This window comes from Gossypium arboreum, chromosome 9 (genome assembly GCF_025698485.1).
Source record: "Gossypium arboreum isolate Shixiya-1 chromosome 9, ASM2569848v2, whole genome shotgun sequence".
In the NCBI taxonomy this organism is placed as follows: Eukaryota; Viridiplantae; Streptophyta; class Magnoliopsida; order Malvales; family Malvaceae; genus Gossypium; species Gossypium arboreum.
Window position 1 is genome coordinate 87,361,536 of NC_069078.1, and position 21,658 is coordinate 87,383,193.

The 21,658-nt window shown below is 27.8% G+C and overlaps 1 protein-coding gene across 2 annotated transcripts; it reads left to right on the forward strand.

Annotated features, from left to right (window-relative positions):
• Nucleotides 1–10,221: 10,221 nt before the first annotated feature.
• On the forward strand, nt 10,222–14,069 carry LOC108457272 (ethylene receptor 2-like). 2 transcript variants are annotated; one of them, XM_017756245.2, is made up of 3 exons: nt 10,222–10,773; nt 11,156–13,048; nt 13,248–14,069. In XM_017756245.2, exons 2-3 carry the CDS (start codon nt 11,294–11,296, stop codon nt 13,785–13,787), a joined length of 2,295 nt encoding a protein of 764 aa, XP_017611734.1. In that variant the 5' UTR covers nt 10,222–10,773; nt 11,156–11,293; the 3' UTR covers nt 13,788–14,069.
• Nucleotides 14,070–21,658: the final 7,589 nt, after the last annotated feature.

Sequence of the window (21,658 nt, forward strand, 5' to 3'; positions counted from 1 at the left end):
CTTAATTTTTCATTTTATCAAACACACCATTTATCAAAATCTAATTTAACTCTAATTTTACGGGATAGATAACATTGAATTTTCTATTTACTGCCAAAAATAGTAGTTAAGAAAATTAGTTTATTGTTAGTTTAACAGTGTAAAAGCACTTAAAGTTTTTATTTAAAAAAAAACAATTCAGCTTCTGTTTTTTTTTCTTTCACTTCGGTACTTGTTTTCAAAAGAAAGAATTAAGCTTTTACTCTTTATTTTTCACTTTGAGTACTTAAAATTTTAAAATATATAAAAATATTCTTAAACTTTTCAAAAAGCAATTCAACCCTTATTTATTTATCATGTTATGAATTTATTTTAAATATTTTAAATAATATATCATAAAAAGAAGCCACCGAGGAAGCATATATATAGAGCTTGATTGGATATTTGGATTGAGGAAAAGTCGCAAATATTTTTTGAAAATAATAATTAAAACCAATTTTGATTTTAAGATTAAATTATTATAGCAAAAGAGAATTGAACAAATGGGTGGTAGAAAAGTGATGCATAGAAAATTAAAAACGAGGCTGCTATAAGCCTAACGGGGAAAAGGAAGGAATTAAATGACAAACCCATGATTTGAAAGACCAAGTCAAATGAGGAATTTTCAATTTTAGATGATTATTTTATTAATTTAAATTTAATCTTTCATTTAAATAATTAAAATAGATAATCACATTATAATTATATATTTTATTTTCATTAATTCAATTGATATTCGATTACTTAATGACACTAAATTCAATCAAAATATTTATATAAGTATAAATTTTACAATGTTAAAATATATTATTTTTTATGTACTTTACCAAGTGGAAAATTTAATTAATATACTTTAAATATTTCTCTCCTTTTTTTTCCAAATTATTAATATTATTGGTATTTTCTTTTAAAAGTGGCAACTTAACATATTTATTTTCGTTAATTATATGTTACATTATATAACAGTAACCTAATCAATGTCATGATGGTAATTTTAATAGTAAATGCTAATTATTTTAATTATGTGACTTGATTTTTCAAATAAAAGTAAGTAAATTTATTTTTAAAATATAATGATTAAATCTTTAAACTACTAACTTAAGCTCAAATTTTGTTCACATCATTTTAGTCTACTTTCGTTTTTGAAAAGATGATTTTACTTTTCTTAAATCATCTTAGAATAAATAGTGAATTTCTTCCCCTTTAAAAGACAAAAAAGCCCAACTCAAATATAAAAGCGAAAGCATAATCCATGTAAAATAATTTCACTTATGGATTAATTGTATCAAAATCCTCAAACCATGGTCCAAATTTTTAACTGGTCCCTAAATTTTAAAACGTTTTAATTAAATTTTATAAGTAACAATTTTGTATCAATCAAATCCTTTGGTGAGCCCAACCATTAGCTCAGTGGTGTATATTTAAAACACATCGCTTAGATTATAAACATGTATGTACATGTTGCATAGGTTGTTTGGATCTAACAAGGTAGAAAGGGAAAAAAAAAATTGTCCTCCTAAATTCTAAATAAATTGTTTATTATTTTTATTGCAATAAATCTAGTTGTGTATACATGTGTTCACCATTTGGTCCTAAATTCTAAACACTTTGGTACTTTTTTTTTATTTTTTATATTTGAGACTTGAGTTTCTTTTGTTCCATTTAAGTACCAAAATTCGGATTTAATGTTTAATTTGGTACTTAATATTTTTTTCAATTAAACACCTATGTTTTTTTTCACTAGAATACACGTGTCAAATATTCATTAGGTCATGTGATATCATTTGATCTGAGTACCAAGCTTTAAACTCAAATACAAAATTAAGACAAAAAAAATTCAAGTATCAAATTAAAATTGAAGCTAAACTTGGGTACAAAGATGGAATATTAACCCATGTTAAAATTTTACAATATTAAATAAATGAAAAGGTCTCATGTTGGTCAAATTTGCAGCATAAAAGGCAACCAAGCGATGCCGGGTATTGGAAGTAGAGGTGATCATGGGCCGGTCCGGGCCGGGTTTGGGCTGGGCTCAAATAAATTTTTAGGCCCGTCTACTAGGCTCGGGACCGGCCCGGCCCGGCCCGAAATATGGACCTAAAATTTTACCCAAGCCCGGCCCAAAATAAAATTACTAAGCCCGAGCCCGGCCCGGCCCATATTAATTTTTTTCTTATTTCATTAAATAAAAAATTTAAAAATATAATAAATCAAATATATTTAAAAACATAAAAATAAATATTAAAACAAATAAAAATAATACTAAAACAATTCTTAAAACAATACACAAATTAACAATATAATAAAAATAGTTATATTAAAAATTTAAAATAATTAAAAATAAAATAAAATAAAATATATTAATATATAATTGGTGGGCGGGCCAAAAACTCTTACTGAGGCCTGCCCGTTTTTAAACAGGCCTTGTTTTTTTCCCAAGCTCATTTTTCGGCCTATATTTTTACCCAAACCTCCTATTTTTGAACGGGTCTTCGGGCCGGGCCGGACCACCCAGCCCATGATCAGCTCTAATTGGAAGTAAAAAACAAGGGATTGTTTCCCCCTGTTTTTGTAGAGTGAGACAGAAGACAAGAAGTTCGATCTTGGACCATAAATCAATTCCATTTCTTCCTTTTATTTTGTTATTTTATTATTCTTTTCCCCAAATATCAGTGTCTCATGTAGGAGTTGAAAATGAAATTTCACCATCACTTCCATCAACAATAAAAATGATTGGATAGTTTCACATTTTAACAGTCCATTAACCAGTAACAACAGTCACTGAGTTGTGTAGAATACACCTTTTTTATCACTAAATTTATTAAACTAGATTATGAATTTTTTAGTGAAAAAAAAAGAAAGTAAAAATATGTTATTGGTTTTCAAGTCATATAAATTATGATTATTTTTAAAAATTTATTTTGGGTTTAAATTATAAAAAATATCTTCATAATTATGTTTAGTATTTTGTAAAAATAATCATATAATTGTTTTAATTAAATTTATACCCAATAAATTCTTAATCTTAACTTAATCAAGAATCTAAATACAATTTAGAGAACAATAGTAAAAATAGTAAGTCAAATATAAATCTTTATTAAAAAGAAGATTGAGGCAATGAAAACTATGTCCAATTAGTGGATGTGTCAGAGATGACTAGCAACAACACAGAGAAGACATAAATTCAATGAAAAACACATTGAAGTTTGATTGGTCAGAGTAATTTCCAAGAAAAGAAAGAAAAAGAATATTAAGACAAAATGTGATTAAGTGCATGAGTTGTCTTTCTTAAGCATATATTAAAGTGATTTAAATCCCTTGTTTTTATAGGTTGTAAAGAGACATAATTATATTTTATGCTTTGAAATTTGGTGTAACCTAACCTTAACTTTTACCCCTTATGGTGCCAACAAATTTCTCTCTCTATTCAATTTGTTGTTTATGTTATATTTTTGGATTTTACTATTTCAAATTAGGGAAAGCATTTTAAGGGTTTAAAAAAAAAAAAAAATTCAATGCTAATGCTATTAGGTTCATTGTATTTTATCTTCCTTTACTTTGGGGTTCCCCCAAACGTTTAATTATCTTACTTTGACTTTCTTTCTAATAAAGAAAAAGTATAATTATTATTCATTTTCCATCATTTAAAAAGACAGATATAATAATTTGATTTGTATGAAATGATTTTAAAATTTTTATTAGACACCTATTTGATATAAATTTATTTGTGTGACTCTCATCTCTCTCTTTTGATATTATATAAAATGAATATGAAATTTAATATTTAAGAGTAGAAGTATTTATAGGTCGACTGAGTCACAACTAAATTTTATAAAAAATTTAGAATCAGGTTCAAGTCTGGTTCAATTTAGCTCACCTAAATATTTATTTTATTGTTTAAAATATTAAATTATATAAAATTTATATTTATATTAATATATTTTTATAATTAGTTTAAATATTTTTTAAACATATATTTAAATTTGAATCTAACCAATTTGAAAATAATAAATTTTTTAAATCCAAATTAAACTAATCAGATCGTATAGAACACTTAAATTTATTCTACAAGTTTGGATAACTTTATTTAAAAATAGATTACATCAAACTTTCGGCTTTCAAATTCCAAAATAATTTTAATGAACATGAAAAATACAAAAATGAGAACCAGTATACTCGAGAAATAAATTATTAACAATAAATATTAGTTATCATTATAAAATAATAATAATAATTCTTTTCAATTGAGTTAGTATCCGGTTAATCCATGACACCAACCTAACAAAATTTTTTATAATAAGTATAGATATATTAATAATTAAAATATTCTATAAGTCATTATACTTTTCGTTAATTTAAAATTTAATCTCTTTATTTTTATTTTTATTTTTAAAATTTAACTCTTTTATTTTTATTTTTAACTTCAAGTCTGAAGTTATTAACTATACTTTTAAGCATAGATAAAATGAATCCAATTGGACCATTTTTCAAAAATTACAATAATTCGGAGCTTGGCGTGACGTAAAAGAAAAAGACTTGCAATTAAATTCAAAGCTGCCTTTGTCTTTCAACATCTGATCATTTCGACTCTGTTTTTACTTCATTGGATTTAGAATTATGTGACAAATTACAATTTTATTTTTTATTTTTGAGAAAAGAGTACTAATTATTAATATTTTGACTTATTGTATTTACTTAATCTAACAATTCGAATAATCCATCCTAGGAATGTAATGGAAGGTTGTCGATGGTAATTTACTATATTATAAATCGGGTTAAATTATTTTAAGTATTAATTCTATGCTTAGTTACACTAATTCAATTTAGCTTGAGATATGATAGTTAAATTTTGTTTAAATTCATTTTATATTTGTAAAAGGTTTACCAAAATCTATTTAAATTTATTTATTTTCTTATTTCTATAAATATAATTTTTTCAAAGAAATGACGAGTTGTAAACATCAAGTAGACAATGGGATGAGGAGCCATGGACGTGAGAGAAAACGAGCTGTGGACATTATGCCGATGAAGGGATGGCAAGCCATGAAAGCGAGAGAAAGCAAGTTATTTAAATTTCTCTGATCAGGTCATCTCTAATCTTGTTGTCATCCAAATCAGGTAACAAAACATGTAATGGTAACAAAATTAATATAAAATATTAGATTAAAAGAATGCATAAAATATTAAATCTATAAAATAAAATAAAAGATTTAAAATCACGAATCGCGAGATCTACTGCAAATTAAAAACCACATCGAAAAGAAAAATTCGTTTTCCTTTTAGTCTAATTTATAGTTTACTACTTCAGGTAATAGAAGGGCGGTCAAAATCTCTTTGGATCATGAGTTTTTCCTTATATAGAACGGTCGGATCTTGCTGGACCATCACCATCCCGTGTGGCTCACCGTTGTTAAAATACTACCCCAAAAAAGAAAAGCATATGCTAAATTGTAATAAATTAATTTATTTATTAAACTGAACCCACGCGCGCGTAAAGAAAACGCGTCGTCTTCCTTCTTTGGGTCGGTGAATCACGTGCTTTACATTACTGTTGATTTTAGCTGCTTATTCGGAAGGGAGTTAGGATATTTTCCCACCAATCTCGACCGTTGAATGCCGTGGAAAATAGATTGCCCTTCACTTCCTTCGTATCCGTACGATTAGGTATGGAATTTTAAATAGGAATAAATGTAAATTAATACCGATTTAAATATTTGTCAATTTTTTTTTTTAGTTAATACAAATGATGATTGAAAAAAATCAAAAAATGTGTTAATTTTTTAATTTTGGCAAATATTTTTACTACGACTTTTTTTAACAAATAAAACAAGATAAACAACTAGTTACATGGATATATTTTAAAATAAAATACCTCCAGTTCTATCCGCTTCTAAGATTTCTTGAATCTTCCTAGTAAGAAGACTAAGTATTTGCAAGTCTTCATTTATCCTAAAAAGTCAATTTGGCTAAAGTATCAGCAACATGGTTGTGGTCTCTTTATATGTCTTAAAAGACATTAACTTTTATGGGACAAAAGTCGTTGAATCCTTCTAATTAGAGCATAGTTTAAAATAATCGATACACTATCTTGAATCGCTCTAACTACCTCTAAACTATCAGATTAGATTATCATATTGTCATGTTCTCTTCGTTCGATGAGATTGAGGTCATCCAAAATGCTCCATAATTCAACGTAAAAAATTGAACACTCCCCTAAATATCAGTTATTCCCAAAAATTTAAACCCATTTTCATCCTGTACAACACCACTAGCAACAGTAAAACCAATTTGAGAAACAACTATAAGTAGAAACAAAACCCCAAAAATAAACTAACATAAACAACCTAGAAAAAATATAATCGATGAAGATATGAGAGAAGCCCAAAGAGCAACCTCTCCTCAACAACTTCAAAAATAGAAAATAAAAACAGTTATAAATATAAGCATTTTTACATTGTATTGCAATAATAGCCATTAAATCTAATAGTAGATAAACAAAGTTTAATCACCAAAAACTCAAAAACTATGAAAAAAAATAAAGTTTTTAAGTATATTATCTTAAATTCATCCATAAAAAGAAACTCTACAAGTTGAAGCATATGGTGTCAATACCTAATGTGTGCAATGAATCTGCCCATAAGTTGCTAATTTTGTTTATGCACGCAATGAATAACTTATAAGATTGATATAAGAAACCATGGTTTCTTTTTGAGGAAATTAAATTTAATAACAATGACATCCTTTTCACTATTAGTTTGTCCATAAATAAAAGTAAATGTAATAAATACACAATGAACGAATAAGATGGTAATTTATCTTTTATTTATTTTATAAAACAAATATTTAATTATACATGCACTAAAGCAAATACATGGTCAGTATCTATTATATAAATTAGTTTGCTATGTCTATGGTTGAACATGTAAACATTGGTCACATGAATTTTGCTCAACTCTCATTATCTCGTAAGGAGAATTTTCCTTTTTCTGTAAATGAAAATAAAACAGAAGCCTGTAGACGCACTATATTATTGACCTTTTTGCTACACAACAGATTGTGAAAACTATCTTGGTTCCACGTTTATTAAAACCAAGTTGTTCAGAGTAGCACAAATGACTAATTAATTAATTTAATTTAATTTTTTAGATATTTAAGTTCAAAATTCTGTACGGAATTTATAGACATTAGGTAAAAATATTTGATTATTGTCCAACTATACTTTATAATGGATGATCATAATTATGCGATTCAAATTATATAATTTATATGATTGTATTTATAGAATTTTTTTTGTACGTTAATGATTTGTTTTATGTATATTCCGACACATTAATAAATTCATATTATTTTTTATGTTGATAATTTTTAATTTTTTTATTTCTTACATGATTTATTAAATTGTTTGATTTCTAACTTTAATTGAAAGGTGACACCGATTCTAATTTATAATCTAATTTTCCAAAGGACATATTCTAATTCCAGATAAATTTCTTCACATATTGCAAATTATCCATTTCGCTTTCATTTAGTCGTGAAAACGGCATCAGATTTTTTTCTTAGTCAATTAGCAAATTCAGAAACGATAAATGCTTAATGCAAATGCCAAATCACAACTCCTTTAAGTGCGCGTATACAGCACTCTCCATGTTATTCCAATGTTTACTAACAATTAGGGTATAATCTGAGCCTTATTCTCCTAATTTATTTAACTTGAATCCAATTCGGTTTCATAGCTCCACCTATTAATTTATAAGTTATCTTATAAGGAAATTAATTTAATTTGACTATTGTTAATTCAGCTCCAGTAACTTTAATTATAGAGAGAGTTGGAACACTTGCCTCTATTAGGTTGTGAGCTTAAAATTTTATTTATATTTAAAATTGATAAATTTCAATTGAGAATCAAAATCAAATTCATGCATAAATAATCGTGTTTTAACTCAAACATAAAAATTAAATTGATTTTTTTACTAAATAAACAAGCTTCATCAAACCTACATACAAACTTATTTAGTATTAATTTAAATTTAACTCAAGCTTAAAGTCAATTTCAATAAAGGTTGATCTTAAATTTCGGATACGGTTTAAGCTTCAATTCGCTTGTTTATTTTTAACTCCATATACAATGTTAAAAAGTGTTAAGTAAAAATATTTTCAGAACACTTAATAGTTTTCTAAAGTCTATTTCGGAGTTGAAAAAAATTTCCTATCAATTAATTAAGTAATTATCTAAAATATATTTATGCATTAAGTTGTTTATTAATAGAATATTAAAATTTAAATTTTAAAATAAAATAAAAACTAAATATACTAAACATTAGGTGAAATAGAGGCTGCTTTTAAGTTTTAGAATATTTTTACAATTTATGTTTGGAGTTTAAGGTTATCTTTTTAATAATGTAATTTTCAAGGTTCGAACTTACATATTTTTTTGGGAGTATAATGTACCTTACTATTACGTGTAATTACTTGTTGATTAAATAGATTAATTTATATTAATTTAAAATATAATTAGTTTCACACAGTTTTGTAATTCTTTACTTTTTTATTTTAATTAATCGGGCAATTGAGAAAATTATTATTTATATATATATATATTTAAAGGTTAAAATTTTTCAAATCAAACAAATAGTATTTCAAAAACATGAAATGTGTCGTTTACATAATTAAAATATAAAATAGTATATTATGATTAAAATATAAAAATAAAACATTAAATTAAAATTGAAAAATCATATTGATACATGCCAAGGGATAAAGTAATTTAAACATGTTGGCAATACGTAAAAAGCCGACAGCTACCGCACGCGCCTAATAATCAAAATGAAACGAAGGCTTCGTGGCAACAAAAATCCAACTAAATAAAAAAAATGAAATTTAAATAAAAGATAATTTTATTTTTATTAATTATGTAAATGTTTTAATTATTTTTGAAATTATAAAAATACATTCAAATAATTATACCCACAATTAATTATTATAAAATGCACTTAGATTGCTTATTATAATATATCTAAACTTATACCAAAATAAATAAACTTTGACAATAAGTTAAAAGTTTTATTTTGGGAGTTCAACTTTATCAATAGATGTTTATGAAGTGTTATCTGTTGTTGAAAGTTGACAAATTTCTCTACATAATGTTATTGTTTTTGGTGAAGATTTATATCTTGACTCAAATGAGAGCTCAAGTATTTAAAGAGTCGACAAGTTCATAGAGTAAAACATTTTTCACATGTATTTAATTTTTATTATTTTACAATTAAAAATAAAGAAATGAACAAACTAAATAGAAGATATATAGATAAATAATCACAAGGGTCTCGTCATCTTTTTAATTTAAAATTGTTCATTAGATCTGTAGTGACTTATATGATTCCTTCAAACTTAGTTGGGGGAAGTTGATGTTTTCGAAACTACGAAAGTAAGTGTATTTTACATTAAACCCGAAATGGTATTTAATAAAAAGTGTATTTTGATTAGGGATAGCGGGTGTTGCTAAATCTAACAGCATTCCACAGTTGGCACGCTTTGCTTCATTGCCTACATCTATTCAATATTGAAAATTAGTATCATATCCATGGATGTTGGATGCATTCATCACACCCCACCCCACCTCACCCCACCCCAATTCGCTTCAATTCAATTTTCACTATTTATCTTTAATGTCTTCAAATTTTTAAAAATTAAATAAATATTGAAACATATTATTTTTATTAGTATGTTATTATATTTTGAGAGAGCGAAATAAACAATTATCATAATTATGGTTGTTTTAAAATTAGTATCGAAATTCATGAATTTTAGTATCCTAATTTTAATCCAAGCAATAATTTATTTTAATAGAATCTAAAACAATTCACTAAATTATTAATAATCCAGTCTTGATACGATTCATTACATATGAACTCTTAAACACACATCACATATTAATCATATTTAATACACAATTTCACTAAAAATGACCACGCATTGCTTAAATATTTAACATAACTTTATAAACAATATTAAAAATTAAGTATAATAAAATATTTTAAAATATTAATTTTTAAAACTGCTTTAGAAATAAAAACTACACTGCAAATATATTAAATATATAAATATTCACCCAAAAAAATACTGCAGAGATTAGATTGGTTTACAGGAAAAATTATAATAAAAAAAAAAAAAAGAAAAGGAAAGAGAGGGAAAAAATAAAACAAATCTCTATTTGGGTATGAGAAAGACGTTTTGGTTCAAAAGGGCGTCTAAGTTCTCTTCATGTAAGAAGTGGGTCCCAACTGTTTCTCTCTCTCTCTCTCCTTCCTCTTCTACCTGTTTTCTCTCTCTCCTTTTGTTTTTTTGAAAATTTTTTATCAGCTCTCTTATAAAACCAAAGGGGGGCTAATTGTTTTTGAGAAAAAATTGTTTTGAAAGAGGACCCCTCAAGACCCAACCCGGTTTAAAAAACCAGACATACACACACACACACACACAGAGCTCTAAAAACAGCGTTCTTTTCTTGATTTTGTCTTTTTATTTTTTTTTGTTGCTGTTGGTGGTGGTGGTGGTTTTGGTTTTGTAATTATATGTATGTAAACACATTTTTTTTCTGGGTTTTTGTTTTTGAAAGATGTCAATATAGATGGCTAGTGAATGAAAAATTGGAACGTCAACAAAAATAAAGACTTGAGCTTTGAAGGGAGCAGTCATCAAAATATGTTGTGGTTAGCTTTGCATGTTATGGAAAATCAAAAGATCTGAAGGTGGTTTCTGGTAAGTTTTTTTTTTTGGGGTTTAATTTTCAGCCTGCATTTCTGGTATTTTTATCAGAAAAAAAATCGTTTGCTTTTTGTTCTTTTTCCTGGTTTCTGGGTTTTTTTTTTTTTTAAAAAAAATTGTTCTTGTGGGGGCTGCTTCTCTGAGAAAGCTGATTTTGTTTTTAAAATTTAAATTATAAAAGAGTATTTTGTTTGAATGAAGAAAATGTCGTGTTCTTTTATTACTGTACTAATTGATAATATAAAAAATGAAATTTGTTTTGGATTAAATCATTTTGACCTTTTTTTTTCTTCTTAATATGCTAATTTTGGGGATATAAACTTTGTTAGATCTTAATTCAATGTTATAAAATTTCATTTTTTTGTTTCTATTACAGGCAATGAGAATTAAAGATTGGGATTACAATGTTATGGCTCAAGTGAGCTATGTTTTAGATGATGGAGTGTAGTGTTCAAAAATTTGTATTTCTATAAATGGATTGAATCACAAAGTGTAACAGTTCATTTTGGATGCAATGTTAAAAGCATTAGCTCCTGGGTTGTTGATTTCTTCGCTTCTGATCTCGGCCTCCACGGCGGCTGATACCGGTTTTCCGAGGTGTAATTGCGACGATGAAGGGAGTTTTTGGAGCATTGAAAGTATCTTAGAGACGCAACGAGTGAGCGATTTCTTGATTGCGGTCGCCTATTTTTCGATTCCTATAGAATTGCTTTACTTTGTTAGTTGCTCCAATGTGCCTTTCAAATGGGTCTTGTTTCAGTTCATCGCGTTTATCGTGCTTTGCGGATTGACTCATTTGCTTAACGGATGGACTTACGGTCCGCATCCGTTTCAGCTTATGTTGGCTCTCACCGTGTTCAAGATTCTCACCGCGTTGGTCTCTTGTGCGACGGCTATTACGCTTATTACACTTATTCCGTTGCTTCTTAAGGTTAAGGTGAGGGAGTTTATGTTGAAGAAAAAGGCTTGGGACCTCGGGCGGGAAGTTGGGATTATAATGAAACAGAAGGAGACCGGTGCGCACGTCCGTATGCTAACGCAGGAAATCCGTAAATCATTGGATAGGCATACTATTTTGTACACAACGATGGTGGAGTTGTCTAAGACATTAGGTTTGCAAAATTGTGCTGTATGGATGCCTAATGAGATCAAGAACAAGATGAATTTGACCCATGAACTCAAAGGAAGGAACTTTTCGTATAATTTTACCATTCCGATTACGGATCCGGATATTTTGAGGATTAAAGGAAGTGATGGAGTGAACATCCTCGAACCTGACTCTTCGCTTGCCACTGCAAGCAATGGGGAGTATGGTGAGCCAGGACCTGTGGCTGCAATTCGGATGCCAATGCTTCGAGTATCCAATTTTAAAGGGGGAACTCCCGAGCTAGTTCAGACATGTTATGCGATATTAGTTTGTGTTCTTCCGAGTGAACAAAATAGGTCTTGGAGCAACCAAGAACTAGAGATAGTTAAGGTCGTTGCGGATCAGGTGGCTGTTGCACTCTCTCATGCTGCGGTTCTCGAAGAGTCTCAACTCATGAGGGACCAATTGGTCGAGCAAAATCGAGCATTGCAACTGGCACGACAAAATGCCATGAGAGCAAGCCAAGTTAGAAATGCATTTCAGAAGGTAATGAGTGATGGAATGAGGAGACCTATGCACTCGATTTTAGGATTGCTTTCGATGATGCAGGATGGAAATCTGAATAATGATCAACGGATTATTGTTGATTCGATGATGAAGACCAGTAACGTGCTATCGACATTGATAAACGATGTGATGGATATTTCAACAATGGATAGCGGAAGATCCCCGTTGGAGAAGCGATCTCTTCACTTGCATTCCATGATAAAGGAAGCTGCTTGTCTTGCCAAATGCTTGTCTGTTTATAGTGGTTTCGGTTTTTCAATTGAAGTTGAGAAATCCTTGCCTGATCTTGTTTTCGGTGATGAAAGGAGAGTTTTTCAAGTGATACTTCATATGGTCGGGAGCCTATTGGATGGCAATAGTGGAGGTGGAACTGTTGTACTCCGGGTGTTCTCCGAGAATGGTAGTCAGGAACGGAATGATCAAAGACGGGCAGCCTGGAGGCACAGCTCCTTGGATGGAGATGTACATATCAGGTTCGAAATTAGGATCGAGAATAGCAATTCTCAGCCAGAGAGCAGTGGCTCAATGTCGGAGTTACAGGTCAGTGGCAGAAAATATAACAGCAATAGCACCGAGGAACGCTTGAGCTTCAGCATTTGCCAAAAGCTAGTGCAGGTAACAAACAAAAGCACTAAATTGTCTGCTTGCGTAAATCCGCGACATTGTGGGATATTAAGTAGGATAAAGAATTTTTGTCGTCTGATGAATATCCGGTTACACGTCATTCATCCGTTTTTCTACCGTTAACTTATTGTTTTGTCGTGTTATGCTTTTTCGATTAATTTGTTTTTCATGATTTCAAACAAATGTGTAGTTAATGCATGGGAACATCTGGGTAGTACAAAATCCTCAGGGTTCAGCTCAAAGCATGGCGCTTGTTATTCGGTTTCAACTCCGACCGTCCGTCAGTATAACAATCAACGAGTTGGGAGAATCATCAGACCAGCCATGCTCCAACTCCCTTTTCAAGGGTTTGCAAGTTTTACTTGCTGATGACGATGATCTGAACCGTGCCGTGACTCGAAAGCTTCTTGAGAAGTTGGGATGCAGTGTTTCTGCCGTAACATCTGGATTCGAATGCCTCACTTCTATAGGGCCAGCTTCATCGCCTTTCCAGATTGTCATTTTGGAGCTTCAGATGCCCGAGTTAGATGGATTCGAAGTCGCAATGAGAATCCGGAAATTTCGAAGTCGTAACTGGCCGTTGATTGTTGCCATGACTGCCAGCGCCGATGATGATACATGGGAAAGATGTTCACAGATTGGAATCAATGGAGTCATTCGAAAGCCAGTCCTATTACAAGGAATCGCCATCGAGCTTCGGAAAGTCCTGATGCAAGCCAACAAAGTTTAAGGTTCTTCAATCCTGAGCACAGGCAATGACGACCGAAATGGTACACAAAGTTCACTCCTTTAACCTTTCATCCCCGGCTTAATGTGCTTGATTTCATGTCGGATTTGCCTAGATAGTTTCAGATCTAATCAAATAGCTTTTATTAGAAATTCTCTTCAACAACATCAGTCTAAAAATAAGAAATATAGATTTATATACATGCACAGTGCAAAAAACTAGATTAAGATCAAGTTATTGCAGATATTAAAAACAGATTGGTTTGCCTTACTAGTTCACAAACAATTTAAAGTGTCCCTCAAGCTAATATATATATATATATATACACACACATATATTTGCCATTTTTAATCCAAAAAAATGTACTATACCCATGTTTGAACATGTCTTGTTTCGATATAACATTGGACATGGTTATTTTGGGAAACATTGATATACTATATATATTTAGCATGTAAAACAACTTGATATCTTCCTTTCTTTATATGAAGCATTCACCAATGAAAATGAAAATAGAACATATTGCAGACAAAACTTAATTCACAAGATAAGAATTTTCATGGTGGTTTTTCTTTTATTAAAGAGAGTGGGAAAAATGAGGAACGAGAGAAATGGGTACATTTATCGCTGGCTTTTGGTGTTGGTTTTGTTTGGTTACCAAATTCATGCATGAACCTTACAGTTCAGTACGTATCATATGGACTATTTTTCCTTATTTCTTTTTTCCACTTGGACCACTTTCTTACCCTATAAAACCCTAGCCTTTTATTTGTTCTTTTAGTCAATCAGATATTTATGACTGAATTATTAAAATTATCTTCCCATTAGATATTTTTCTTTCTTTCTTTTTAATTTTAATCCGTAGTTATCTACTTTTATTTTAATCTGGTCATTTTAATTTAAAATATTAATCCTCAAATTGATATTTGTTATTTCCAAAACCAAAGTGATATAATGGATATATATAGTATAGGATTAATAATTAAAACTTTATAATAATAGAAATTGATCTATGAATAAAAAATAAAAAAATAAACATAAAATTGCGAACTCAAGGGAAATTATTATTTTAATTAGAAAGAAGTTGACCCATGGATTAAAACTGACCATTTTCAGCTACAAAAAAACAAAATGGTCGCAATAGCTGGCCGTCGCTTTTGCTCCAATCAACTTCTTGGAATCGTTCATTAATTGGGTGAACGACAAATTTGGGGTTTGCTTTCATTTTCCAGCATCTACTTGATTGTACCTATGGCCTAATATTGCCTATGCCTATGCCATCTATCATTTATCTTTTTTTTAAAAAAAATTGTGAACTAATGCTAACTTATAATAAAATATTTGAATTAAATTTGATGGACTAGGTTTTGGAGTATTAGAATCGATAATCACAATTTGACACTCGGTGCATGAATAGCTTTACTTTGATAAAAAGATTATCAATTTTGTTATTGAGTAAATTAATCGAAATTCTTATCAGTCATTCATTAAAATTTAATTTTACATTTTTAAAACTTTTATGATTTGTGAACTACTTATAAATGGATATGGAAGATGTCTCTTGGAAGGTGGCAAACCATATAATGAAATTGATAGCTAGTATTGCTCCATGAAATACCAAAGACAAATAAATAATGATTTCATGGTCAAAATAAAAAGAAATATATGATGGATCTGAGTGTGTGATAAAATTAGCACAACTTGCTTTTTTCTTTTTTTAATATCTATTGCTAAAAAAAGAATCAAGTTGGAATATGATTAATTTTGGGTAGTAATTAAATGGAAAAAAGTGCTGTGCTAGGGGCTCTGAACCTTCACCACCCTTCCAAATAAAATACATTTCATTTTGTTCTTTTCATGGAATGGAAGCTTGATTTTTGAATGGAGCACTGAATCTAGGAGAAATGGCATACCTCAATATGATAGGCAAAAAAGTACTACTTTCAATTAATTTAAGCCTCAATTTTGCATTGGGTCTTGCTTCAAAGGATTGCCACCACTTTCTATTTGGGAAATTTTAAATCTTCCGCACATGTATTTGTTTATTTTTCTATGAACTTGAGTAATAAGAAATTGGATGTCTCAAGTTGAAGTCATTGTTTTTCTTTAGATAAGAGTCAGATGGGAGGATTTCAAATTTAATTTGGTTAAAATATGTTTCTAATTCTTATATTTTCGTATATTTAAAATTTAATCTTTTTTTTAAATTTTAAAATTTAGATTCAATTTTTTAACACTAATAAATTTTTCTCTTAGATCTGAATTTTTTTAAAAATATTTAATGTCATGACCTAATCTAAGAATAGAAAAGGAGAAAGTAGGAGCCTAAATTACATAAAGAAAAGAATGAATTTAATAATAATAAGGGGAGGTTAGAATGGAAAAAGCAGCTCTTGTTCCAATGGGACTAGATTTCAAAACTTATATATTATATAAAAGATATTTGGAGTTTGCTGTCTCCATGTGGGCATAATTAATTATTAATTACCCAACATCACGGCTAGGATCTAGGGGCCATTTTATAACCACATTATTTCACTACTTTTAACTATGATTAAGCTATGCAATTTGACAAGTTTTAGTTTGAAAATGAGAATAATTACATGGATTTGCCCATAGTTTTTATTGATTGGTTTCATTAATTAATATTTTTCTTTTTGATAAGTTTTTGAAAAAATATTTTTAAAAATTCAAGTCAAATTAAAATCTAAACAAAATCTATTATTGAAAGAGAGGATAGAATGTATTTATTGAAATTTATATCGAACTAAATCTGAATATTTATTGATTGCATTCTGTCCGTTTTATAGTTTATGTTCGAGAGTTTATATTAAACGAATAGTTACCCATTTTAGAATTAAGAATGTTGTAGGTCTTTAAGATTTTAAGATTTTATAATGGTATTTATAAATGTTTGTAAAAGTGAATATTTTAATCGAATTGCTTCTGCTCGTATTGGGTGGAGACCCGAACAGTGATTTTAGGCCTCACTTTGACCAGCGACATGGGATTTAGGGACATTATAATAGAGGTTGATCGTGATGTTGTAATCTCTGGATTTAACCATGTAATGTTTGATTTATCTTTGTTTCGGCGGCTCGTTCGATATTTTTAGACTTTGTTTTTACTTATAGATCAGCAAATAGAGTTGTCGACTAGATTATGCTAATGAAGTTCAATTTGATGTGAATTACCCCACCAACTTAACATTTATTTAAATGAGTTGAATGGAATCCCCCATTTGGGCCTTTGTTTCCAATATATATTTAAACCCAACTAATGATGTCTCGGCTTGTGGGTCATGGGACAGACTTTTGATCAAATTCAACATAATTAAGATATGTGGGTTTTCGTTTCACCATAATATAAGGTCACTGTACACAATTGTGATTTGTGAATCTTTTTCTCATCAGTCAAAAACCCAAATCTAAGATAAAAATTAATCCCGATGCTCAATCCAACAGATTAAACCCAATGCCCAATACACAATAAACTAAACCCAAACCCGATTTAAAATAATAATAATTTAAGAATTAAATTTAAAGAATTTAAAGAATAAAACTTAATTCAAAAAAATATTTAAACAAATTAAAGAATAAGTTCATGATGCGATTTATGGTTCTTCATTATTACAAATTGGTTTAATTTTGTATAATTTTTCAAAAATTATATTTTTACATGAAATTCTCGAATAAATCAATCAATCAACTGAAAATTCAGTTTGATATAATAGATTTTATGTAAAAATTGATGCAGTTCCAGTTTGAAAGTATGTAAATGAAATCAGGTTATGTAAGTTTTTGGTATGGATCGAAAATCAACCATTGCTCACCCTTAATGTAAATAATGCGTTAATATATTAGTAAGGTTGAGAATTTGTATATGATGAAACTCTAATAATTTATGGTTTCATCTAAATTGATTGTGATTTAAGTCACATATGTCATATCCAAATTTATTTTAATCTAAATTCATATATATTTTAATTATCGATTTAATTGTGCATATTATAATAATTGGTTTTTTTCTTGTATTTAAAATAAACTGTGGCCCAAATATGCCAATCTTTAGTTATCTTTCATTGCTTAATTGGACCAAAGGAGCAATGTTAGCATCCTACTTCAATATGGGCTTTGAACTTTGTGGTTGCTGGGCTTTCTCTTAACCCATCAAGAAATCAACACATTCATTCACTAAGTAATTTTGAGATTTTAAATTTTAAAAATAATAAATAAATCTTCAGATGTTTTTTATTAAAACTTTTTTTTTTGGGGGTACACGAGTAAATCAAGAAATGTTTTTTTAGAAGAGTTGAAATTTAATAATACTCTTTTGAGGTCAAAACATAATTTTATCATTTATAATTTATAATTTTTTCCTTTTACGGGATTACAAAGAATTTTTCCATTATTGAAACGGTTAAGTGTAATTTTATTGTATATTAATTTATAATTTTATTATTTTATAGGAGACTTAACATTTTTGTTTTCATTTTGAGGCCCCTTCCTGCCCTAAATTTGCCCTTGTCAAAGTACATTTATAATTAAATAGATCACTTTAATCAATGTATAATTAAAAAGAATAAAATAAAGTCAAATTTTAAAAAAGTTAACGCTTATTATTTAAAAATAAAATGAAAATTATCATTATTTTTCAATTGTAATTCTATTTCAAACAAAAGAGTTTATTTATAAAACTATAAAACTTTAAAAATATTAACTCTATTAAAAATTGACGATATTAATTTTTTAATTATATAAAGATTAATTGATCAATCTAATGATAGATTAGTTAATTTAACCCAATCCCAAAAATAGGAAACCTACTAATACTTTTACCCATTTAAATATATATAACATTTTTATGAGTAAGCATGAAGTTTTTTTGAAAAATGAGTAAGTAGAAACTTTTCAATTTATTTGTCGAGTTAAAAATTTCTACAAATATTAATATTGATATATATTTCTTGAACACTAATTTATTTTTCTTAGTCAATGTAATTACAAATGAAAACAGCAAAAAAAAAACCCTGATTTTAAAATGGCAACTAGTGATTAAAGAAAAGAAAACAATTAAATTATGAATTAATTTTAAGAAAAGTAGTATTGTTGACTCACAAAACTCCAAGCCAACGTTCTAAGTCTTCCTAATTATAATAATAAAATTTTAATTTGTAAAGCCGGCATTAAGCTCCACATTATGTCTGTATTTGCTGAAAATTTCAAATTAAAGATGATGAGTTGTCCTTTGGATTAATTAATCATTATCTTTAGCATTATTAAAGGGAGAAATTATTTGACATGAGGAAAATGTGGAATTTAATTATTTGACAATGATCAAAGGTCAAATGTGTAAGATTAAGACATTACCAAGTTTGTTATATATGTATTATGTTGATGTCATTTATATGATATTATAAGGCTTTTATTTTTGTGTCATTTTATATTTAATTTAATTTTATCTATTTATTTTATGTTGGTTTTTTTTGTATATTGAGAATCTATTCTATTCTAACATTTTTAAAATATATATATATATATTGGGAAGTGCATTCACACTAAAAAAATGTTCGCACTTAAATACGGACGGATGCGTCTCTTTAGGTTGAATGGAAGCTTCAAATAAAGTCAATTTATAAATTTACAATGTGTCAGTATTGACATGTTTCTAAACGGTGAAAAAATATATTAGTTATATATAAACAGTTTTTTTTTAAACTTTTGATGAATTAGCTTTAAATATATGTTTGATAAAATTTCATTAAATAATTATTTTAATTAAGAAAAGTTGTAAAACTTATGACTAATATATATAAATGCTTAAATAAGCCATAAATGGTTCTTTATAGCTGTATATAATATAAACGGGGTAATTAGGAAATAAATTTAAGTTTGAATAAAAGGGTTAATTCCATCAAACATCTCCAAATTATAAATTAATTCTTAAGTTTAAAATTTTTAATTAAGTCATCGAGGTATCAATCTTTTATCAATTAAGCCTTTTAGTAACTTAAACATCAAATTAAAGGTTGAATAGCTTGAATCTAAAGTTAAATATATTTAAAATATATGAATCAAATGCTAAACACTTTTATCCTATTACAACATTTTGAAGTTTAAAAAGAAAATTTGGGTGGGTTTTTTTGCAATTAACCTTAAATAAAAATGAAGTGGTAGTTTTAGTGGTAGGGTAAGCGGGGTTCGATTCGAGGGGTGGTTCATGCTTTTTATTCGATTCCTTTTCAATGATTATTTTTGTTGGAAATAATTTTTTTTTGAATAAATAAATAAATAATTGTTTCCTCCCCGCATTTGACGGGAGGGAAGCAATGGCCGGATTTGTAGGGAAAGATCGACACGTGGAAACACGCGAGGAGTTGACCAGTCAACATCGGCGTATCTGAGCGTGTCCCATTACATAGCTAAAAAGATTAGAAATTCAACTTATTTTTCTGGATTTTTCAGTTAATTTTAATTAAGAATTAATGTAATTTTGATCCGAATTAATTGATGATATAAAAGTAGAGTAATTAAATTATATAAAATAAAATATATACTAAATTTTAAATTTAAATATAAAAGAAGTATCATTATAATTTAGCATAAAACAATATATACTTCATTTGATTTATGATAATCTTTATTTTATCAATACAAAATCAAGTTTCTTTTAAATGTGGTATGTTAAAAAATTAAATAATAATTAAATTAAGAAAGTGAAACATTTGACACTTTTTCTAATTTTATTTTTCAGATTATCATTATCCAACTCTTGCGTTTGTTTTCTATATGTCGGTTCATTTTAAAAATATTTAATTTGGATATTGTTTTGTAAATTATTTTTTTGTAATTTAATTGCAATTGAAAATATAATTTTAAGATATTTTTAATTTAGTAAATATTAGCTTTATTAATCTAATCCATATAATACATGTACTTCCCAAATAATTTAGTTCATTTAAATGTGATAAGTTGATAGTTACTTTGGTATTTCTAGTCTAATTTCATGAAATATATCAACTTATTTTATTTTTATAATATTTTCTTTTATGATGGATGTATCTTTTATGTCCGTTTTATAGTTTATAATTTTTTGTAGTTTATAATCATCCCTTTAAAAATTATCATCTCTAAAGTTTGAACTAAAATTCTTTTATTGAGAATGTAATGTGTATTACCGTTATGTCTAACACGAGTTGATTATCTAATAATAACTTTGTTAACATTCAATTTATCAAAATATCAATATTAATAGTATATAAAAGTCTAATATATATTATATAAAATGTTTAATTAAAAATGGGATAGCTCATCTTTTACGAAACTTATATGTAATAATAAAATTAATAATTCATGTTTGCAGAACTATTAATTAATTAATGTTTGACTGTATTTGATAAATATTTATTCTTACATGCTGTGCAGTCTTTTGGATTATGTTACTGATGTAGTTTAATTATTTTTGAACAACTTTTTACATTTTTAAAATTATTACTTTATGCACTGCAAAAGTATCATCCATTTCATCATTTTTAATTAAAAATAAATGCTTTAATAAAATAATAGATTAATTAATTTATCAGATCTAAACAATAAACAAATGTATGTGTAGAGCTCATTAATTAGTAATTTATCATAGAAAACTTTTCAGCTCCGTTTGATTTAATTTGTTTGATTTAATTGTTAAATTTGGCTCATGGATTCCATGTTTTTGCATATATTTATTGCCAGATTAATAATTGGTATATATATATATGTCCAAATCCTACTTCCTATCATATTGCATTTGTATTTTTGGGCTTTGGATAAATATTCTTAAAATAGAAAAATTGAATTGACTATTAAGTTATAGTTTAATACTATTTTTAATTATAA